Source organism: Caretta caretta, chromosome 1, assembly GCF_965140235.1.
Source record: "Caretta caretta isolate rCarCar2 chromosome 1, rCarCar1.hap1, whole genome shotgun sequence".
Lineage (NCBI taxonomy): Eukaryota > Metazoa > Chordata > Testudines > Cheloniidae > Caretta > Caretta caretta.
In genome coordinates, this window is record NC_134206.1 from 227,577,448 (window position 1) to 227,602,650 (window position 25,203).

The window sequence follows — 25,203 nt, forward strand, 5'->3', positions numbered from 1 at the left end:
GCCACAGAACCCACCAACCAATAAAGTTGCTTCCCCCTGCTACTTGGTCTAAGTTGCAATCTAAATTAAATGTATTTGAAACATGAACCTGTCCATCAGTTATACTATACTGTTACATTTAATGTTGAGATTGTTTTCCATATTTACAATGGAAGCCTTTAAGCTGTTACAACTCAGGGTGAATTGAGAGAGAGAGAGAACTTCAGTAATGGTGAATGGCTATGGGACAGTTCAACAAACGGTAGTGGTCAGTACAGGGCAATTGGGGAGGGGTATTTGGTAAGGGGGTTAGTTCAGGGCACTAACAGATGGTTAACTGGTGGGGAGTATTTAGAATCAGGACATTCATAGGGGTAGCATTGATGGGGAAGTCAGCATTGTGGAAGGTTACCAACACCAATAACCCAAGCAGAAATGTGTGGAACCTTGTGATAGGTGACTAATAAAAGTCATGGTGTTTACCTCAAATGTGTACTGGTTTTCTCTTCTCCATATATATCAGCATTTGTCGTAAATGAAGACCCCACACACACACACTCACACACACTCTGCTAAGGGTTATATTCCCCGATAAACACATTTTTAGATTTTCTGTAGCTATAACAAAGCAAGATCTTACTTGTATTCCACATTGATTTGACCTAAATGTCATAGTATGATAACTAGGACAACAACATGAACAAGACTTGGGCATGTACTAATTCCCCATCTTCCTTTTTCCCTATTTTCTCAAGACAATTTAAAAAGATGTAGGCTATTAGCAATCTCCCCCCATAAATTATAAAAGACTAGGGAAGAAGAAAACATTGTGGTGATTGGATTTTCTCAATTTCTTTGCAAAGACCTGCAATATTGCTTTGTTTTTCATTAGTATGCTTTATAGAATTCCATAGAAAAAGAACTTGAAATAGTATTAGGGAATTATTTTTTAAACCATGATGTGACCAGTAGAGAAGAGTTTGAAGTAAAAGTTGCTTTTGGGTAAAGATCAACAGCATCATCAGTTTGATTAAAGGTTGATTAAACTTGCTCTGAATAAATAAAATAATTCTCCTCCCTCTCTGTCTCAATCTCTCACCCAAACTGAACTGATGTTCAATAAATTTTCCTACCTTTTCATTTTCACCTGCTCCTGCACTTCCTGGTTCAATCTGGGGAAAGATCATCTTATGGTTGAACCACAGACTGGGAAACCTGGGTTCAATTCCCAGCTCTGCCAGAGACTTCCTGTGCGACCGTGGGCAAGTCATCTCAGCTCTCTAAACCAGTTTCCCCATCTTTGACATCAGATGATAATTCTAATCTAAGTGGGGAGCAGTGAGGCTTAATTTATGTTGGTAAAATGCTCTGACATCTGACATCGTCAAATGAAAGGTGTTCTATAAATGTAATGTCTTATTATCTGAACAGTTAGCAGGAGGGAAGAAATACCATGAAAGGTATCATGAACTTTGTACCCTGCCTGAGAGCAGGACTACTGTAAAATCCCATGAGAAAGCCTGGTCTAATGAGATTTCCAGCCTAGTTTCTGTAGGCAAGAAGTTTGTATACTCTGGATCAGTATCCATAAAGACAGAACTCTACTTCACAAAGTTTGCCTATTACTGGTATTTGTAAGGCATGTACAAAAAATAGAGGGATAGAACAAAGGCCACAGGGAAAGAAACTAGTGATTACTGTATACTCACTGTTCTATCTCTGTGCTGTCATTCTCTGAGTACCTCTTACTGTCCAAGAAATTCTTTTTCTAGCTACTGGTGCACAGTGACATTCTGACATTAGCAGTGAGGCTTGAACATTTTCTCTTCTTTTCCTTTCTGTCTCTGATTTACTTTTACTTCAGCACTTCAGTAATGCTGAAACCATGTTCCCTTCTCTTTTGTTTGCTTTTCTCTTGTCCACTGATCAACTGTGTTGCTTTATTACAGACACTGTAATATTAACTACAATATAAACAGAAGCTCTTAGCAGGAGAGTTTGCTGGGATTTCCCTGACCTATTACACAACAGGATTTTCCACAGCAACACTTTTGTATTTGTTTTCAGGGATTAGTGGCAATATTCCACATACTACTGACATAATGAGGCATAAGGGTCACACAAAAAAGGCCAGAAACTGTTTTTTTACAGGATCCCAGACATACTGCATTACTGGGGATGTACACTATAATATTGAAAGGCGACGGATTATGCCCAAAATTGAGAGCCAAGTAAAGCTGTCTGCAGGTCCATACACAGCATGGATTATTTCCATGTGTACAGTACCTTGTACAAAGTTAAATTCAAAGTGATTGCCTTGAATGTTTTTTATAGCATGCTGTCACTTTATGGTACACAGAGTAACATTACATCATGTGAGAGAATAAAACACAACTTGGTACAATGTAGCCTAATCCAGACTTTTCACGTGAAACATTTGTTTTGTTTTGGTTTTAAGACATTTGCCTTTCAAACTGGTTTGTTTTAATTAGAGATCAACCTGAACCACAAAAGATGGATTTGAACTTTCCCAGAGTTCAGTGGTGTTCAGATCTGGCTTTTGGTTTGGCCCATCATCGAGAGAGGGGTCAGCTGCAAAGTTCAGATCTGGAGACAAATGTCGCCAAAGTGCGGGGCTGTTGAGATTGTTTGGAGTTTTGATTCAGTGCCATCTCTAATTGTAATGGTGGTTTTTGGAATAGAGACACTTGCTAAAACTTTTTAAAAAATGGTTATTTAATCAGTGGCTGGAAGTTTGGTGTTAATATAAAACCAATTATTTAATTGTTAGTATATCACTGAAATGGACTGGGTGTACTATTTCTGGTGAGAGGTGGGGTCAAACCACAACGACTGGGTCCATGCCTCAAGTCTGAACACCCTGAAGTTCTAGGGTGTTTGCAGCTGAGGTTTGGTTAAAGCAAGCCTCATCTCCACTTCTGAGATATTCCTCCTGAAAACATCTGGTAGTTCTATGCAGACTAGAGTATTATTTCCTCATCCTTCAAATGGTTTAATTTCTGGATTAAAGGAGTACGAAGACTGTTAACTCATAACTTCTGTATCTACTTGTCTCTTGTCTTTTACTGAAATTGTAGAAGACAAGAGGGGCAGAGACCATCCTTTTGTTCTGTGTTTGTACAGCATCTAGTACAATGGGGCCCTAGTCCATGACAGGAACTCCTAGATATTGCCACAATAAATTAAAAAATGTATACAACTGATCTGAAACAATGACTGCATATGGGCATATTGGTCCACATAGAGTAAGAGGCAACCCAATCTGTTTTCATTAAGTTTGAAAATATTCAAACAACTCTTTTCTGAGTCCCCTCACTTTCTAGTCCAGTCAGGACCAAAGCATAGGAGGTGAAATACAGTACACTCCCATTTATCCAAATATCCTAGTTATCCAAATCCACAGTGTATCCTCCATATAGATCTATGCTAGTTAACCACCCACAAATAACTTCTCAATTACCTCTTAGTGTGAATTAATGGCTCTGTACTTTTAATGCTTAATACTTGGTATTTATGAAAGTAAAAAACAACAACTTTGAGTTTATTAAAATACCAGAATTGTATTAAAGTCACCAGGGATATAATTTTAATACAATTCCGGTATTTTAATAACTCAACGTTTTTTTTTACTCTTTAATAAGTACAAAGTATTAAGCATTAGAAGTACAAAACAGTTGATTAGCACTAATAGATGCTAAGAGACTAACTGAGAAGCTATTAAGTGATTTAGGGCATGTCTTCACTACCGGAGTAAGTCAATCTAAGTTACGCTACTCCAGCTACATGAATAACGTAGTTGGAGTTGAAGTAGCATAGGTCGACTTACCCCGGTATCTTCACTGAGCTGCGTCAATGGGAGACTGTCTCCCAACTGCTTACTTTACTCTTCTCAGGGAGCTGGAGTACTGGAGTTGACCGGAGAGCGCACTACCATAGATTTAGTGGGTCTTCACTAGACTTGCTAAGTCAACACCCGCTGCATCAATTGCAGCGGCGTCGATCTCCCCGGTAGTGAAGACAAGACCGAACGAACATAGGCCTACATGCAGTGAAACTGCTGCTCAAAATAGCACTTCTGTCTATCTGAACACCCAGTTATCTACGTTTTGGATGTCCTCCAGGCCATTCAGATAAATGTGAGTGTACTGTACTGCAAAAAAAGTTGCTCTTGTGAGATTTCCAGACCCATTTTGCAAACCAAGAGGACTGCATAAGCACCCAAACATTTGTGTATTTATCCAAAATTCAGAACTTTTCAAAGTAATGAATGATACATTTATTCTTTTAAACAGAGAAAATGGTATATTTATTTTTCTGAAGTGAGAACACATTTCCACAAATATTTGTTCAAATTTGAAAGCAAATTTTGATTTGACCCTATTCAAAACCCTTTCTTGCTTGCTTTCCACAAAATTTGACTTAGTTACAATGAATTCTCAAGAGAAACAAATTTAAAGCTCAAATTTAAGGGCATTCACATTGTATGTTCATTTGTAAAATTTGCAAGTCATGCTGTGTTAGTTATATAAGCCATCCAACCAGGCAACAGAAACAATAGCATATAACTTATGTAACCAGTTGACTATTCATAGCACACTGTTAATGAAAAATCTGCAGAATTAGTCACTGAAGAAATCTGAGAATGATTTCAAAACACCAACATCTGAGAATTTTGTGATACGTTCATTATTTATAAAAGAAAAGAAAAAGCTAAATTCAAATATATTATTTGTTGCATATTCATCCATCACTACATGTGACATTCCAGAAAATAAGATCTGGTAACACCCTAAACAAATATCTGTCTCAGATAGCATGGGCTCAAAAAGATAAATATCCCTAAGTTATTCAGAATGAAATGCCATTTTATAATTCTTTAGAAGACTATATTAGAACCTCCTGATCACATCCTTTTACTGTAAGATTAGAGCTGAAATCCAGCGTGAGTTTTTACATTAAAAGTTTGGTACTTACCTCCCACCTAGTTCAGAAATTTCATGGCTGGGCAGACAGTGTTTTTCTTTTCAGACACATTTATTCTTTTTCAGACCTAGGTGGAATAGAATAGAATTATAATATGACAAGCTAGGAAAATTTACTAAAATAAGTGTCACTGTGTGGAGCATAACCTTTTCATCCTAATTATTAAGACTAATAGAGGACCTTTCTGTTTTTAATCTAATATTTTCCAAAACAAAATATAATACAGGATAATGTAGAAATATTAAGATAGAATGGATGCTATCAGCAATTTGGGGCTAAATTCTCATTTGCACTAAGGTCCCTTTACACCACTGTAGCAATTAAATGTACACTCACTTTAAAGCCCCTTCACACTGTCAGACTGGATAAAGAGGTCTTATTGCAAATAAGAATCACTCATGTTATGTTTATCGCATACTGATATTTACCCATTCCTTATATACAAATAGGTAATACTGCAGATACTGCAGTAAATTTAACTACTGCCAGGAGTTAACTCAAAATTTCAATGACACCCAATTAAACATTTAAATTCTATAAACACAAAGTACTAGATTCTGAGCAGGTGCAAAAATCAGTACAGCTCTGACCCAAAATGAATTTTTCTACAACACCTACTGCTAACTGCATGACACCAAAATGATATGTTCAATACACATACCTACAACAAATACAGTAATTATCTACCTCTGAGAAAATGGACCATATGCCTTGAACAATTCTTCTTTGTTATGCTGGTTAATCCTAAAAGTTACCATTTCAATATATTAGCCAGATCTATAAAACCATCTTATCACTCTACATTCTAATTATATTACACCTTTGCTGTGCAGACCTCTGTTATGTAGTTTACACAGAGCAGATTTTTTTCCTTTACAGCATACATAGAAAGGCATGACATTTCATCCAAAAATGTGTGCACTGTGGAAGAACCCTAAAGGAAATTGAAACAGTTCACATCTAGTGCTCAAAATCTCTAAACAGTTACGATGAATTTTAGTTCCAGCCTTCACCATTTCAACTGTTCTCAAATTTGTTCTACAGAATATTGGTTGGGTTGCATGACCCTCGCTAGTAGATTTCCAACAAGTTCCTAGCCTATAATTTTCTACCAATGCAATGTAACAATTTAGAGGACTGATTCTTCAGTCCTTACTCAGACAGAATTGTCCAAGGACTCCCACTGTCTTCTAAAATTAGTATTAATAACTTTTTTTTATTTGTTTTTGCGGACATAGAAATTTTTCAATAGGCAAGACCATCTTGACACCAGTAGTATGCTGAACCCAATGCAAACAACTTGTAACAAAGATTACTAGCCTTTCTTTCTTTAATCAGCTATTCTAGAGTGTTCCTCTCCATTAATTAGTGGAAGAGGTAATAATGCACTATATGTCTAAAAAGAAACCACTTCCCTTATAAATGGGGTTAACTTTGTATACTGGAAATGCAGGCCTCTCATTTGAAATCAACAGTATCTCATATGCAAAAACTTTCTAGAGGACTGGATTTCCTTGTGATTGCAATTCCATTGTAACTGTTTATGAAAGGATTTATTTGCAAAATCAATACATTTCAAGGACTGTGCTAGTTTTCATAGGACTTAAAAAAAGAGTGTGTGGACACAGGCCAGTGCATGCACAAAAAATACTTACACCATACAATAAGGTGTTAGATTCTAGAATCTTGCACCAGGATGAAGAGCCATTCTGCTGCTTCACACTGGTTGCCAGAGTAAATGTGTCCCATTCGCTGCAATCCAGGATAAAAAAGGTATTAGGCTATGTCTACACTAGCACGGATGTCAGCAAAACTTTTGGCCCACAGGGGTGTGAAAAAATCACCCCCCTGAGCAACATAAATGTTGCCAGCATAAGTGCTCATGTGCACAGCGCTACGTTGGCAGGAGATGCTCTCCCGCCCATATAGGGCGAATAGATAGCAAGTGTGAAAAACTGGGACAAGGGATGGGGCGTAACAGATGTCTATATAAGACAAAGCTCCAAATATAGGGACTGTCCCTATAAAACTGGGACATCTGGTCACCCTACGCAGGTATAGCCACAGCCGCTCTTTGAGCTGGTTTTATTATGTCAAGAGGAGAGCTCTCTCCTGTCTGCATAACGTGGCTACATGAGCGATCTTACAGCAGCACAACTGTATTGGGCAACCTGTGCCTCTGTAAGCTGTAAGTGTAGACTTGGCCTTAGAGTGTCTTTTTGAGCCAGAGGGAAGTAGGAAGGGGAAGAAGATGAAAGCATTTACCACCATGACTGGTAAAACAGCTAGGATTGTTTCTGACTGGATTATTCCATTAAAATGTCCCAGTTCATAGAATCATAGAATATCAGGGTTGGAAGGGACCTCAGGAGGTCATCTAGTCCAACCCCCTGCTCAAAGCAGGACCAATCCCTAACTAAATCATCCCAGCCAGGGCTTTGTCAAGCCTGACCTTAAAAACTTCTAAGGAAGGAGATTCCACCACCTCCCTAGGTAACGCATTCCAGTGCTTCACCACCCTCCTAGTGAAAGTTTTTCCTAATATCCAACCTAAACCTCCCCCACTGCAACTTGAGACCATTGCTCCTCGTCCTGTCATCTGACACCACTGAGAACAGTCTCGATCCATCCTCTTTGGAACCCCCTTTCAGGTAGTTGAAAGCAGCTATTAAATCCCCCTCATTCTTCTCTTCCGCAGACTAAATAATCCCAGTTCCCTCAGCCTCTCCTCATAAGTTATGTGCTCCAGCCCCCTAATCATTTTTGTTGCCCTTCGCTGGACTCTTTCCAATTTTTCCACATCCTTCTTGTAGAGTGGGGCCAAAAACTGGACACAGTACTCCAGATGAGGCCTCACCAATGCCAAATAGAGAGGAATAATCACGTCCCTTGGTCTGCTGGCTATACCCCTACTTATACAGCCCCAAATGCCATTAGACTTCTCGGCAACAAGGGCACACGATTGACTCTCATCCAGTTTCTCGTCCATTGTAACCCCTTTTCTGAAGAATTTCTGTCTAGCCACTTGGTCCCTAGTCTGTAGCAGTGCATGGGATTCTTCCATCCTAAGTGCAGGACTCTGCACTTGTCCTTGTTGAACCTCATCAGATTTCTTTTGGCCCAGTCCTCTAATTCGTCTAGGTCTCTCTGTATCCTATCCCTACCTTTCAGTGTATCTACCTCTCCTCCCAGTTTAGGGTCATCTGCAAACTTATTGAGGGTGCAATCTACGCCATCCTCCAGATCATTAATGAAGATATTGAACAAATAGTTGCTTAGGTCAAATGTATGGTACAGCTTTTATTGTGGATATCTGATTTTATCAACAAAGGATATGTTTCTGCTAAAAGTAAATTCTCAAGTGGGGAGAAATGGTTTGCAAATTGGTGATAGCATTTTGTTATATAACTGACAATTTTTTGAAGTCTAAGAGTGCACTTTGAAAGCATAAAAGAGGACAAAATAATCAGGAGGCATAACAACATAACAGTTTGACAATATTAATGACCATGTCGTATATCATTATTATGACATTGTCATTAAGACAGTATAGGCATTTCTCTTTTTCAGATTAACTACACCTTTACACTCCTGTGCTATTTACTGATGATCCGTACCAGATATTTGTTCACTTTTGTCTAAGACTTTATGGGCTCTAGAAAACTCTTGGCAACTACACACACAGCTAAGAACTCATATGGCTTCCATCACCAAGAAACTAAGCACCATACAATTTCAATGTATTTATCCTAGCAACACCTCTGGGAGGTAGGGCAGTGCTATGATCCCTATTTTACAGATGGGTAACTGAGGCACAGAGAGGCTAAGTAACTTGTCCAAGATCGCACAAAGACTGCGGCAGGCAGGGAATTGAACCCAGGTCTGCTAAGTTCTCGACTAGCACCCTAACCACTGGCCCATTCTTCTTCTCTTCAATTAGCCTTACTCCTGAAAGGAAGGATGTTTTTGTTCTTAAGACATTGGACTGGAACTCCATTGGACTGGAACTCAGGAAGTCTGACTACAGTTCCCAGCTCTACTACTGATATTCTGAGTGACGCTAGGCCCCAATCCTGCAAAGAGAATCATACAGTTCGACAGCTCGGTGTGCTCACACAGTTTTCTTTGGGGATAGAAGCCTTAATGTCTGTGCTTCAGTGAAACAGAGATACTATTTTCTTTCTATCACCCCCTGTATGTCTTGTCTATGCAGATGGTCAGCTCTTTGTGGCAGAGCCTGTCTCTTCTATGCACAATGCTTAGTACACAGGAGCACCAATTCAGTTGGGGTCTCTGGGTGCTAGTGCAATACAAATGATAACACAATTGTACTAGACCACTAAAAGACACTGCACAGACCTATTCAAGTAACACTAGTGATCTGACCAAAATCCACAATAACAAGGCATTTCAATGTTAGAGCTGCCATTCCATTCTGAGCGCACAGTAGTGTGCCTAGAAACTGCGGTTTAATACTTAGAACTATCCCTAATTCAGTGATCCTTTTAAAAGCTGTTATTATTTAACATGTTTCTACAGAAAGCGCCCAGGTGTGCATGGTGATTTACAAGACAATAAAGACATGACCACTGCCCGAAGGAATTTGTTATCCTGGTTACACATGACATAACATAATACAGAAAAAGATGACATCATGCAAACAGCAGTGAAGAATACATAAAATAAGATTCTGCCCAGTATACATCACTCTCATTTCATTGTTATTGTTTTAATTATTACAATATTTATTTCATTATTTAAATTAAATAAAATTAAAGTTGTCATAGCCAACAGTCCATACAACATGAGCCAATGATAGGGCTAGAGGTCCTAATTAAAATTAATGGGAGTTGACAGTGCTCGGCACCTTGCAAGAATTGGGTCCATAGTGACTCAACTATAATGAAATTCCATTAATGGTAAAGTAGAACAAACAACCTAGACTGTTTTTATTCATGAAGAGCCTGATCCTGCAAGACCTTCACACATGGAACTCCCACTGACTTCAGTGATTTTGTGAGTCTCATTAGCATGGCCCTGTTACAGAGCACCAGGGTTTTTAAGGAGACAAGCTGAAAACTAATTATTGTAAAAAATGGTGTTAAAAGTACTACTGCTGCCCCGAGGCTCTCTGTCAACTTTTGTGATATTAGAACCAGATTTTCCGATTTTTAAATGCTGTTTTCTCCGCTTTTGCTGTGTGAAATGCCCATGGAAAAAAGGGAAGTTCCATGCACAGAGCACTCATGGGACTGTAAGCACTGTTGATCCTGAATGAGTTAGTACATTTATTACTTATTATTATTACAACATTTGGCTTTACATAGTCCCTTTACGAATATCAAAGTGTTTTAGTATGCAGTATTGTTGTAGCCGCGTTGGTCATGGCAGTGGGTGAAAATTCCCCTGGGGGAGGCGAGCTCCTTGTCCTGCCTCTTCGGCCCACACTCCGTACCTGCTCTGCCCCAGGCCCTGCCCCCACCCACTGCTGACTCGCCACTCACCTCTTCACACCACACCCTGAGATCCTCCCTCCTCTCCCCTCCTCCCCCGCCCACCTGCAGCTCACCCACCTGCTGCTCGCTTCCTCACCCCCCGCTGGACCCCCACCACCACCTGCTGTGCAGCTGGCTCGCCACTCGCCTCCTCATCCTGCTGCTGCCCTCCCCCCCCCTCCCCTTTTCACCTTAAAGCACTAAACATTCCCCAAGGGAACTGAACAGGCAACAGGTATAGTTCAAGCCAGACAGATTCTCCTCTGCGTGGCAGGGAGTTCAGTGTATGCCAGTGGTTCTCAGACTTGTGTACTGATGACCCTTTTCATACAGCAAGCCGCTGAGTGCGACCCTCGCTTATACATTAAAAACACTTTCTTATATATTTAACACCATTATAAATGCTGGAGGCAAAGCGGGGCTTGGAGTGGAGGCTGACAGCTCGTGCCCCCCCATGTAATAACTTCACGACCCCCTGAGGGGTCCCGAGCCCCAGTTTGAGAACCCCTGGTGTATGCTGTATAGAGAGAGACAAAAAGCCAGACTACCTGTGCCAAACTGAAGCCGAATCTCTCCTTTTGAAAAAGTGCTGGTCATTGACAGCCTGCATCAAGGCAGTAGTTTACTCACCTTTCTTACACAGAATTCCCTGCCAGACTCGTTTACTTAAACTGGGTTAAATAAATAAATAATTGAATAAAACTACTAGATGAAGAAATAAACTCACTGGCTATGTCAGCTTCTCCTTGAGCCAGGTTAGCAGCTGTTTCTTCTGGGTACTGAGAATAACTGAAGGGTCATCATTTGGAAACTGTTTGTAACCCCAATAACACATTTTCCTACAATATAAAAGCCAGCTGAAAGTGGCCAAAAGCTTCCTGGGCTTTGGCAAATGCCTGTTAAATGGCTTCATTACCACTTTAATGGTTTAAACCCTTTAACAGTTTCAGTGATCTCTGCTACTAGGTCCCTGGAAGGCTTTTTCACTGTGTAAAAAGAAAAGAAGGACTTGTGGCACCTCACTGCATCCGATGAAGTGAGCTGTAGCTCACAAAAGCTTATGCTCAAATAAATTGGTTAGTCTCTAAGGTACCACAAGTCCTCCTTTTCTTTTTGCGGATACAGACTAACACGGCTGCTACTCTGAAACCTATCACTGTGTAAAGTTACTCAGGGATCCCCTCTGTGGCAGGGCCTCCTAACTCTCCCCAACTCCCTGTGGCAGGGCCTCCTTTCCCCCCCCCCCCCAACTCCCTGCTTGCATTCTCTCTCTCTCTCACACACACACACACACACACACACACACACCCCATGCCCCACAGTGAGTGCGGGGTGAGGAGAGATGTGACTGGCAGCTGCGGGGACCTCAGAGGGGGGAAGGGGATGGGATGGAGGAGAGGAGAGGAGAGGAGGGGAAAGGAGGAAGATTCACTCCAGCAGCAGCAAGCCCTGGGAGCCTCGGGGAAGGGTCAGAGCAGGGAGGGGACAAGGCGGTGGCAGGGGGGAACAGGGCCCAGGTGTCAGGTGGCAGAGATGGCTGTGTTAGGGGAGGCAATGCCTCCCCTTTCCTATTATACCCGCCACCCATGGTCCCAGGATATTAGAGAGAGACAAGGTGGGTGAGGTAATATCTTTTATTAAACCAACTTTCGGGAGAGAGAGACAAACTTTCAAGCTTACAATGTCCCAGTTGCCCCAATAAGAACTAGGTGGGTGAAACCAGCCAATCACTACACTCTCAAATGAATGTACACAGGAAAATGATAAAAAAACAAAAGCACCCTATCACCTGTAGGTGAACACTTTTCGCAAAGTGATCGCTCTATGTGTGACCTATCAGTCCTCAACGTCAAAGGAAACCTGCTCAACACTTTCAAAAGACAAGTCTTGGTGTTTAAATTAATAACTTTGCTAGACACTAAAAAATCATGGACTGAACAGAGACACAATATTTATAGCTTATTACAATAACACACTAACAACCCCCCACTCCTCCCCAGTGACTGGATGGGTGTTAAGGGGCCACTTCACCTTGAATGGTCCCTTGAAATATGTGTTAACTAATTATGCTAAAAAATCGGTTCCACCTTGTATTTTGCTGTGACTCTCTGAGTATGTTTCCCAGACCTGAAGAAGAGCTCTGTGTAAGAGAAAAATCTTGTCTCTCACATCAACAGAAGTTGGTCCAATAAAAGATATTACCTTGTCCCTCTCTAAAGTATTTTAAGGCTTACATTTTCTAACTCTCAACATCAGATGTTTCAAGTGGGGAACCAAAAAATTGAGGCATCTCAAATCATTAGTCATTTTCAAAAAGGTAGTTGTAGAAATATTACGCCCCACAGCAAGTCGTTAGTAGAGCCAGGAATAGAAGCCACACAGGAGTCTCTCCCTGTTCCAACTATTACTTCACAAATTATGCTTTAAAAGTATTAACAGCATTGTAAAAACACAGCAGAGTGTGACTGGGACACTCTGCACAGACTGTTCTCCATAGTACAATGCATTTGGAATCTTTCCTCTTACACTTTAGGCACTGTATATTATTTGAGTCATGGACCCTTTCATTCATTTAAACGAGTGCTTAGCACCATGTTTTGATAAACCTTTGACAAAGAAAAGCGGTAGTGCTCTTTGGATCAAAACTTTGCATTGCAAATTACCTCTATTGTAGGAATGAAACATAGGTTGTCTTTTAGCTCTGAGTTAACAAGAACAGTTTGCAAAAGCAAGTGAAAGATTGAATGTCAGTATTTTAAGGGTGAGATTTTTTTAAAGCACCCAACTCCCTTAGGTATTTTAAAAATCCTACCCAAAATTCATAGCTAATTCACCTAGCTCACATGAGCTGTTGAACAAAATCCACCCAATAACCAACTCCCAATGCATGGACTAAAACACAACAGAATTATGCACAGGTTTAAAAAAGAAATGTTGACAATAGCTTTTGGTTGTGAGCGGTTTATTGAATATGGTTAAGAGGCAAATTATTTGCGTTAGAAACAGACCATAAATTGTTGAAAGCCATATACAGAAGCAATTGTGAAAAGCACCCCAAGATTAGAAAATGATCATGAACTTGGAAAAGTACTCAGTAAATGTGAAAAAAACAGGCATAAAAAGCAAGTTCTTACAGTGGACATACTTCCAAGAGTACCTATAAATAGTGAAAGCAAGGGGCTGCAGGAAGAGAAGTGTGAAGTAAATATTACCTATATATTACCCATTTTTAAAAGAAAGCCTGACAAACCCAAATGAGCAACACAAAATTACCCAATTATACAAGAACTTGAGAGAATAATTCTAGATGGCTGGCCAACAGAAAAACCCAGCACCTCCAAGCATAAAAAAGTGTTGGGACTCTAGAGATGAAAATGCTGCATAGGATGCAATTCTGTACATAGGACATCATGTCATAATAATACACAGCCTCAGGTTTGAACTACTAAGCATCATTCGCAGTGCCCACTCATGCATGAAATCTGCAATCAATACAAGGAACAGAATGCAAAAGACCCACTGAAACCACATGAAACTCTGACTGCATTTTGTCCAAAGTCAGGGCAGATTTATTTGAAACAAACAGGAAACAGTCTCCAAGGACTACTACTGATATATATATGTTTTTAACTTCAGCTGTTGCATATCAAGTATCAAAATTTGCATGACACAGGATTCAAGATAAGTTACTCACAGATGTTGGACTGCATTTTCAAGTGGCTCATTATAGCAAATCTTTTTGACATATCAGTTCAAGCACACCACACTTCAAGTCCTTACCATGCACAGTCAAGTAAGTGAACAGCAAAAGTAGTGCAATGTAACACACACCTTGACTAGAAAAGTGTCTGATATATTCAAGAGATCCATATTTAGCATGCCTAAAACGTCACTTGACACCTCAGAATGCCTTATTAAGATCACCAGCTCCAAAGTTCTTGGGCAAAAGATCAAATTCTTAATATCATCATCTAAAAGATTTTCTGAAACAGAGTATGTCTACACTGGAGTTGGGGGTATAATTTTCAATTTAGGTACACACACATGCTAAAAAAAAGCAGTGTAAATATGACTGCATGGGAGGAGCAATGGGCTAGTCCTCTTGAGTACTATCCCATCTGAAATCCATGACACAGACTTGGGGTGGTTAGCCCTTTCTGCTTCTCTCACTGCCCTGACTACACTGCTAATTTTAGCCCGAGTTGGAAATTACACCTTCAAGTGTGTTGACATACCTGCAGACAATTAACACTGAAGTAGTTTTTAAAAGACTATATGCCAGGAAACCGGAAAAAAATAAATACTGAAACAAAAATGTCAAACAGTTACTCCATATTGCAACTGGGAGAGAATATTAGATTTCAAACAGAAAGTGTCTGTCCAGGTAACATCTATACAATCCCACATCAAGTTCATGTGTTGTGTTAAAGGTAAGCTCTATAGGACATGATGCACTGACAGGAGTAACACATGCTCACCCAGTCACTGACAATGAAAAACACCAGGAGCGGCAAACAAGCTCCAGATGGCAGGTCTGTCTGAGAACAAGTTTCCATATGATCAGAACTCCATTGAGGTTCAGAGTTAGTGGTTATTGACAGATATATAATAAGAGGCAAAATAATCCTCTCTTCTGTCAGGAAGTTTGGGGTCACCTATCTTGACCTTCACTGTAGAGGTCTCCCTTTGTGTGTTTTGTTAGTTGGCGGTATTCATTTGTAATTGTAGGGCTTTTTTCAGTTCAAGTTCTAGTTCATTTGATGTGATTGCTTTTTAGAAAGGGAAGGTGTAACAGCAATCATGGGATTCAGTGGATACTGACTTGTGACAGGGGTATAACCTTTGTAAACTTGACCCTGGTCATATGACCCTTGTCATAAAGTGGCATGAGGACTGTTAAGTTGAGTGGCTTTGATCTTCCTCTTAGAGATCCAATGTGCACCCTTAATTCAACTGTTCTTCACTTGATCACAAGTCAGGCATCCTGAAATTAACACTTAAACAGGTTAGTCTTCTACAAGTCTATATAGAGCACTATCTGGCTTTTGAACAGAATAAAGAATATGTATATATTCTGCTGACTCAAACTGGTTATATAGTACTTACCATGTTGAGTTATTTGGCTGTTGTGTAGCTGTTTCCCTTAACCTTGGTTCTAAAGCAGAAGTGGGCAAACTACTGCCTGCGGGACCATCCTGCCTGGCCCCTGAGCTCCTGGCCCAGGACGGCTCGCCCCTGGCCCCTCCCCCGATGTTCCCCTCTCCCCCCAGCCTCAGCTCACTGCGCTGCTGGAGCAGTGCTCTGGGCTGTGAGCTCCTGGGGTAGCACAGCTGCAGAGCCGTGGCCTGACCCGGTGCTCTGTGCTGCGCGACTGCCTGTCCTGGTGCAGCTGCACCGCCAGCCACCAGTGCTCCAGGCAGCGTGGTAAGGGGCCGGGGGCAGGGAGGTGGATAGAGGGCAGGGGAGCTCAGGGGCTGGTCGTGGCTGGGATGTGGATAGGGGTCAGGGCGATCAGAGGGTGGGGAACGGGGTGGGGGGGGGTTGAGTGGAGGCAGGGGTCATGGGGGGCAGTCAGGGGTGGAGGTTCCGGGGGGGGGTCACGGGACAGGGACAGGGAGAAGGAAGGGTGGGTGGGGCAGAGGTCCCAGAGGGGCAGTCAGGAAGGAGGGGGGGGTTGGATGGTGTGGCAGGGTGCAGTTAGGGACAAGGGGTCCGGAGGCGGTCAGGGGACAGAGAGCAGGGGTGTGGATGGGGCAGCGGTCCCCAGGGGGCTGTCAGGGAACAGCGTGGGTTGGATGGGGCAGGAGTCCCTGGGGGCCTATCGGGGGTGTCGGATAGAGGGCGGGGGCTGGGCCACGCCTGGCTGTTTGGGGAGACACAGCCTCTGCTAACCAGCCCTCCATACAATTTCAGAAACCTGATGCAGCCCTCAGGCCAAAAAGTTTGCCCGCCCGTTCTAAAGTCACATTCAGACCATATTGTGGTTGACTGTGGTGATATAGCACATGTTCATAGAGAAAAAGGGGAACATGGTCTAAGGGGATATATTATTATCCCTCTCTTTTTCCTAATTTTTTGAGGTTAGAAGGTGAAGTTTGCTAAAAGTTATTCAGAGGCAGCTAGAAATTCCTTAAAGCCTGAAAATGCTTTAATCATTTAATTACTGAAGTTAGAGTTGTAGGTACCAAATAGCAACCATAAAGAAACTCTATCCATCCTTGTGTCAATCTTTTAGATTAAAATACTGCTGAATTAGTCCTATTTATAAACTACTGAAAATAAAAGGAGACAAAAAGACCTGATACAGAACCAATTAAAGACAGTGGAAAGATGATTTAGTTGGGGATTGGTCCTGTTTTGAGCAGGGGGTTGGACTAGATGACCTCCTGAGGTCCCTTCCAACCCTGATATTCTATGATTCTATAACTACCATTGACTTCTGTGATCTTTGGATCAAGCTCAAAGAAAGAAATTTTTAATATTCTCTCTCAAAATTTCCAAAGTGCTCTTCAAAATGGTAAATAAAACATCAACCATAACATTATGAAATGCACTCAAAGATCTCCATCCATCCCTTCCTCAGGTGCTGTTGTTTAATTTTAGTTTAGTTTTTTAGATATATCCATTGCCCATAAGAAATTACACAGGATTCTTCTTTGGCCTTCATCTGGCAGGGAAGACGTTTGCAAAAGGATAGGTTTTGCAATAAAATCAACCTTCTACCCAGGTCTAGTACTGCATCCAATTGACTTTAACAGGAATGTACCACTGCATTGTAGATTACACAAGTATATTTTGAAATTAATTTTGTTTAGTAACATTGTCCTGTTAGTATAATATGTATACATAGGCTTGGAAGGATTTGATTTTTGTGAGTGAATGACGGTAAAAATGGATTTCAGCATGCACATGTGATGCTAACAGACCCCGGCCATTGGGATCAAACCTGGGACCTCCAGAGCTTAGCGCATGAGCCTCTACTGCATGAGCTAAAAGCTATATGGCTGTTAGCTAAGGCTGTAGAGCAGACTCATTAATCTCTCTCTAAGTAGTCTCAGTGCCACTAGATGGGACAGAACACTACACCCAGGAGGTGTGTGGGTTATACACACACACAAACCAGCAAAAATATATAATATATATATATTTCCATTGACAATATTTTAAATGTATGGATAGGCAAAGTAAGAAAAATGCGGCCTGAGAACTCTTTAGGGTTTGATTTAAGAATGTTTGTGTATTTTGACAAGTGATGTTGACAACTTGCAGTTTAATGGTTATGAAGCTTTAACTTTTTGAATCTCAACAGGTACGATCATAAAATAATTATTTTCTGGCATCCTCCCATAGCCTGGTCCCCATAATGTCCCACAAATGTGAAAAATTTAAAAGATAAAAATTTGAAAAATGCTTAAACCCCAGAATTTTGCGGCTCTAAAAAATTGCTTTAAAAAATAAACAGAGATATTCGCCATCAAAATTATAAATAAAAAAAAAAGTAAAAATTGAATTCTACCGAGCTTACGTACACACCTCTTCTAACATGGTTAATCCAACTTTAACGAAATTACTAGCTAAAAAGTGTACATCACATAGTCTAATACTTCAAGTTAAAATAACTATTTTCAGTGGCATTCAGATGAAACAAATCTCTGAATGCTGTATGAAATAAAAATATTTAGGAAAAAAAGTACTGACACCGCTTAGAGAGATTAATGAGTCTGCTCTACAGCCTTAGTTAACAGTTACAGCAGCCTGGAACTCTGAAACAGCTAAACTCAAAACCCTGCAGCCACAGGTGAATGATCAAAATATCTATTTAGTACATATGAGCCTTTGCTGAGAGTGCTTTTACTGTGACAATATGCTGCGATGTATATGTACACTCAAATGCAGTAAACTATAGCAATTATTGAACTTGTAATAATTCCACAGTGGACCATACTAACCTTAATGCTACATTAGCAGTCTACAGAGTAGCAGCCGTGTTAGTCTGTATCCGCAAAAAGAAAAGGAGGACTTATGGCATCTTAGAGACAACGAATTTATTTGAGCATAAACTTTCATGAGCTACAGCTATCCGATGAAGTGAGCTGTAGCTCACGAAAGCTTATGCTCATATAAATTTGTTAGTCTCTAAGGTGCCACAAGTCCTCCTTTTCTATTAGCAATCTAAAAATTAGTCAGAAATTACATAAATTAGATGTGGACTATAGGCTGGTCCAAGATTCCAACATAGAATAGACAGACTGCTTTCACCCCACCTGCCAGAAATAGTTGGCTGTGGATTGATCCTACATCCCTACCCTGTCTGATCAGGATTTACTTATGTTAATGGGGAACTGAAGTCTTATCAGGCTTTGTTTCCTAAAATCATTTGAAAGTAAGAAGATAGTGTGTTATATTTGCAATTTTTTAATTGTACTTTTTTAAAAATCTGCAGTTAGAATGCAAATATTGGTAGATGTGCACACACAAATGGTATTGACCCAATGTGGAAATCTGACATGCCCTGGTAAATTGCAAGAGGTACCCACCTCCTATTGCCTTTGCTTAAAAAGATTAAATTCATTTTAGGTTGTGCTGAGGGACATGTTCTAACTGAGCTATCAGATAACACCATTTCCATTTGCATTTTATGTTTTCAAAATTCAATTAGGAATTGGATTTTCTTCCTTGACACCAGACAAAGCCTTGTTGTTAAACCTTGTTTTAGTTGAAAGTGATGGTACTCGAGGGTAACAACCATTATTTAAAGTCGAATTGGTGGGCATATAACTTGATTAAGAGTTATGGGGGGGGCGAGGGGTTGGGACAGTCTAACCAAAGTATTAATGAGATGACCTTATTGTTATTCTCTGATTTACATTTTATAATAAAAGATTATTGATGATCACAAGAGCTGAGAAGGTTGCTAACGTGCTGACTTAAACTAATGTTCAAGATGAGGTTCACAATATCTTCTGTTTCAAAAATCTTATGTGGTTGCCAACCTTCCCAGATTAGCCGTGAGTTTCCTGGAATGGGCCTCAATCTCCTGATTGGCTCCTGAAGCCAATCTGGGAGATTTAGGCCCCTAAAAGTCCAGTGGGTGGTATAGTGAGACTAAGGCAGGTTCCCTAGCTGCCCTGGATCCGCACGGCTCCCAGAAGCAGCCAGCAAGTCCCTCTAGCTCCTAGGTGCAGGGGCAACCAGGGGGGTCTCTGCGCACTGCCCTGCCCCGAGCACTGACTCTGCAGCTCGCATTGGCCAGGAACCGCAGGAGCTAGGGGGGCGGTGCCTGCAGGCAGAGGCAGCGCACAGAGCTGCCTGGCCACCCCTGAGCCTAGGAGCCAGACATGCTGGCTGCTTTCCGGGAGCCGCCCCGCAACCCCCTGTCCGTGCCCCAACCACCTGCCCCAGCCCTGATCCCCCCGCACAGCTAAACTCCCTCTCAGAGTCTGCACCCCTCCCACACCCTAACCCCCTGCCCCAGGCTCAGCCGGGAACCCCCTCCCACACTGTGAATCCCTTGGCTCCACCTCCAGCCCAGAGCCCGAACCCTCTCCTGCACCCCAACCCCCTGCTCCAGCCCAATGAAAGTGAGCGAGGGCGGGGGAAAGCGAGTGACAGAGGGAATGGGGATGGAGTGAGTGGAGGGCGGGGCCTCAGATAAGGGGCAGGGCAGGGGGCATGGCAAGGGTGTTTGGGTTTGTGCGATTATACAGTTGGCAACCCTAGGCTCTTACCATGGCTAGGCTGTGGCCCCCCAGCCGGAGCAAGATCCAAGTAAAACCTGCGCTCAGGCAGCTGTGGGGAGCCGCGGACCCTCCTGCCCTGGAGTGGGTAGGGAAGGCCATGAGGCAGAGACACAGGCTGGGGGCTGCAGGTAGAAGGTCAGTGGTACCCCACAGCTGGCCGGGCTACAGCTGCCAGCCTGGCCGGGAGGGACAGGGCCTCTTCTGAAAAGTGGATGGGCCAGGCCTATTCACTTTCAAAAAGTGGGAGGGCCATGGCCCCTTACCCCCCTCCCCGCCCCCATTTCAGCACCCTGCCTCTGCTTTACGTGCTACCGCAATATAATTGATAAATAATAATAAAATTATTTTCTGAATAAGTAAACACTAAAATATCACCCAAGCAGTACTCAAATCCAACACCCTTGGCTTTATAAACCTGGGACACTGCTAAACATCATCTCTAAATGACCCACAGCCTCATTCTCGCTTATTCTGATCTTGAAGATAGGGAAAATCTAACATCTCGTTAAAAAATAGCACATTTTCTTCCTTCTTCCTTTTCAAAAATAAAAATAGATTTGCTTGAAAGGTAAAAAATGGTTTTGGGTTGAGCAAAATTCTGAGATTTTTTTAAAATATATTTGAATTTGTTAAAATAAAACTAAAGGAAATTTTCAAACAAAAAGTAATTTCAAACAAACAAACAAAATCCAAACACTTTGTTTCAAAAATCTCTCAAACAAAATGTTTAGATTTCTTTGGATTTTTTTTCCCAGAAGGGAAAAAAAAATTGGCAAAATCAAAATGAACTAGCAAAATGTTTTGGTACACATAACCCTGCATTTTTTGCTGAAAAAAAGTTTTGATTGAAAAAATTTGCCCAACTCTTCCTCTGTGGGGTATGTATTACCTTCTTCTGGTTACAGATCAGAAAACTGAGGTAGAGAGATGAATTGACTTGCCTTCAGCCACAAAGATGAGTTTACATTTTAGGATCTCCTTGCTAGGCTCCCATGCCTCTCTCTAATACTTATATATTCTGAGATTAGACGGAGGTGGTGGGAGGATTTTCTCTCTACTTTACGACAGGTATCAGAGTAGCTGTCGTGTTGGTCTGTATTCGCAAAAAGAAAAGGAGTACTTGTGGCACCTTAGAGACTAACCAATTTATTTGAGCATAAGCTTTCGTGAGCTACAGCTCACTTCATCGGATACCTATTTATAAATACTCCTTTTCTCTCTGCTTTATGTTGTATCAGAAATCTGGCAATGACTAAAAAGAACCAAATAAACTAAAACAACCCAAAAAACTGAAACCCGCCACAAACATTCAGTTTTCTTCTTATGTTAATTACATTGAGCAAACAATTAAAAGGGGCAAAAACAAATGTAGGACCCCATCATGTACGCTGCTATGTGCCCTTAAACTTCATTGACGTTACCAGGGGTTGTAGGTGCTTTCAGGAAGCTGTGAATGAATAACTGAAATGAATGAATAAACAAAAAAAAAATGCACTGTGCGTGTACTATTTCAGAACCACTAGGAGTGGACTGTTGTAAATCCTAATATGAAAATTAAACAGTTTATGAGATCATTTCTATGTTTCCCCCTGAAGATTTGTTTTGCTTTGTATCTGTTAGGCCAGTCAAAAAGTAACAGGCAAAGCTTTGTGTACGGGCATTCAATCATTTCAGTAACGTGCTGTAAATTCCTCTGCAGTAGCACTATAGGGGTTAGTCACCAAAGAAGGAGGAAAATGATGATGGTAGAAGTTTTGCTGTTCAATGTGAACAGAGAGAAATCAGAGGAAGAAATGTTATAAACAATAATAGGGCAGTACAAAGTGTTCCAATCCAACTCCAAATGAAACCAAGAGAGCATCTTTTGGTGGACTTAATGGAAGTTGGATCAGGCCCTCTTAGAGAAGTAAACACCTGTGAAAAAACCCAGCCCAACTTCCCAATCAGGCTGTACACCATCCTGCAATCTTCTCTCAACCAGCCCACATCCCCTAGCACCTCCCCCTCCTTGCCATTCCAGCCTGCACAACCCCCCTAGCATCCTTCCCCCATCACACAGGCCTGCATGGTTCCTCTCAGCATCATTCCCTCCCATTTTGGTGTTCCTGCTACACCCCATTCACTGTCTTCATTACATTCATTCCACACACCCACTGAATACTGGAATGGTGCCAGTCAGAATTCTTTGACACATTTTCTGACCAACATATATACACAATGTGTACCTTGGTCCAATGGGATGTGTGCATGGGTCAGTTTACCTGGTCTGGTTATAAGGCCTTCTACCTTGGTTTCTCCTACTTAGCTCCTCAAAAAATGTACACAGACTCAAATGGCTCAAGTGTATCCACTTCCTGGAATCTGGTTTATTTCACAAAACAGAACAGCTCAGCTCAACTCAAGTCTTCCAGCCCTCTTCCTCAGGCTCACCTGCTCCTCCAACTAGATTTCACAGCCCTTAAGTCCTCTCACCAAAACCTCCTTCGTAGCCTTACCCAAAACCGTTCCCAGACAAGTCTTCTGCTCCTGCTCCCTACAGGTATCTCCCACCAGATGTTCTACCTGGCTGGTCCAGAGTCCCTTTTCTGACCTCAAGTTTCCCTCATCTGTCTGGGCCAGCTCTCTCTTAAAGGACGCCTCATCACCAGGTTGCCATCACATGATGCTTGGTCACCTGACATAGCTGCCAGTCAAGGTCTTGAAATGTAGTGCAGGGATGCATGGATGCACTCCAGGCCTGTTACAAGATGCAACTGAGGACCATTTTGTCTAAGTACTGGGATTTTAATGAATTCTAAATCATGGATGTCCTTGCTTTCCTGGATAGGTCTTGCAATTTTCATGTTATTTTAATTTAACTCTCGTCATCTGTATATTTTTGTTTTTCAGTGTCCGCTGAAGTGATGAGGCCTCTTTTCATATATTGAGTTTCAAGAGACATAATCACCTAATTAGGACAAATAATGATACCACGAACGCCATTTCTAAATTTTGTGAGGATTAAGACAGTATTTGCACTATAGCACGTCAGCGATTTCAAAGTATTTTTTTACACGGCCCCTATTGAAATCAATCTACTATGTATCTAGTGCTCCAAAATGCCAGTAGTTCCATAACACACTGCACCAAGGTCCAACAGAATTTGGATTCAGGGGATTGGTGGCGAAAGGCTGCAGCTTTACTAAGGCAAAATTCACAGTAAATAAAAGTCAGCAACAATAGACATAGAACAACAGACCATCCAGCTTCCAGAAAAACCACAGCTCTAAAATCTACATCTCAGGTTATAATCTATATTTAACATCACTGACCAACTCTACCTTCACCTAATAAGGATGTATGGACAGCCTTCTCCACTTGAGTCCTATCCTCTTGTCATGACACACTCTCCACCTTACTGGGCAAGGTATTTTTAAGCCTTCACAATTTACTACTTTCCCAGCATGCTGGGAAATTAGCGGCAGCTCTTCTCTTCCTATAAACATCCCCAGCAATGACTGGCCTGCAACCCACTTGAAATCTGCACAACCTCCATGGCCTCCTCTCAGTGAACAAACCTGGGATAAACAACATTTATGATCCTGGTGAAATACTTTAACAAATTATCTTGCCTCGAGCAGTGCAGCCCCCACTGGCCAAACCCACTGCCAAAGGTACCTCAATCTAACATAGGCAAACAGGACTGTTATATGGCTGGGACCTGTACGGTCCGGGGACAGTATGTGGGCAACTAGTCACTAGACCCCAGTTCAGCAAAACACTTAAACATATACATAATTTTTAAGAAGGAAGAGTATAGGCTACTGACAATGCTACCCTCCTGCTTCTGAATTAATGTATTGCTGTACATAATGTATGTACTTTGTAGTAAGACACTGCCTTCTTCCAAACCCATTAGCTGTTGATTTCTCTCCACAGGAAGCAGGGAAGCAGCATTCACCTATGCCATTACCGCTGCTGGGGTTGCACATGCTGTCACTGCTGCCTGCAGCCAGGGCAACCTCAGCAACTGTGGCTGTGACCGAGAGAAACAGGGCTACTACAACCAGGAGGAGGGCTGGAAATGGGGAGGCTGCTCTGCGGATATCAGATACGGCATTGAATTCTCCAGGAAGTTTGTTGATGCCCGAGAAATCAAAAAGAATGCACGGAGGCTGATGAACTTGCACAACAATGAAGCTGGAAGAAAGGTATTCTAGACGGGGAGGGGATGGGATAACATGCTTTCCGGAGGGTGGGGAGGTCCTTTTAATTTGCAACTGAACTTAAGTGTGGCTGGTTATAGTGAGCAATGCCCCCCAGTCTTCACCCTCCTTTAAGATTGTCATTCTGCACCCATCTCAAAGTTATCTGATCGTGTTTAATGCCTATATTTGTTTTATAGATTCTGAAATGAGTTTATATCAAAGCTCCATTAACTACTCCACAGTTTATGTGCCTTTAACCATTTCTACTTCTTTAGGCCCCCTTCCAAGCTCTCTTGAAATTAGGCATGATCTTGCAGAAATTGTCATTGGTGGTGCTAAATCTTTGCATTTTCTCTCCTTGGAAAAAAAGCTAGCAAAAGGTAAAGGAGATTGTGGTGGGACATAGAAATCTTTCTATGTTGCTGAACTCCAACAGCTCCAGTTGTTATTCATTCCACCCAAAGGCAAAATGCTGCTTCAAGTATGCCTCTAATCAAATACATACTTTCTAGCAAATGCATAACTGTCAATTTCACATTGGTGGAGTGCATATAACCACATGATTGCTAGACAAGTGTTACCTAATCTATGGAAGAAGACACACACTTAAATGTCTACAATCATGATTTAGCTGCTTGCCAATGAAACAATAAACTTAATGGAATTATGGCCAATTTACGCCAGTTGAAGATCTAACTCCATAGCTTTTAAAAATTAAAACATGCCCTTTTTCATAATACATCACCACACTCAGAGATTTTGTTAAAGTCTTTTAAAATGTTTTCAGCCTAAGAAATA

At 41.5% G+C, this 25,203-nt stretch overlaps 1 protein-coding gene across 3 annotated transcripts in view; it reads left to right on the plus strand.

The window, feature by feature from the left end:
* Positions 1-25,203, plus strand: part of WNT7B (Wnt family member 7B) — a 129,370-nt gene that overhangs the window by 90,247 nt on the left and 13,920 nt on the right. For all 3 annotated transcript variants that reach the window (XM_048824668.2, XM_048824658.2, XM_048824676.2), the window contains exon 3: positions 24,137-24,408. In XM_048824668.2, coding sequence (XP_048680625.1) covers positions 24,137-24,408 — 272 coding nt within the window. The remainder of the gene's footprint in view (positions 1-24,136; positions 24,409-25,203) is intronic.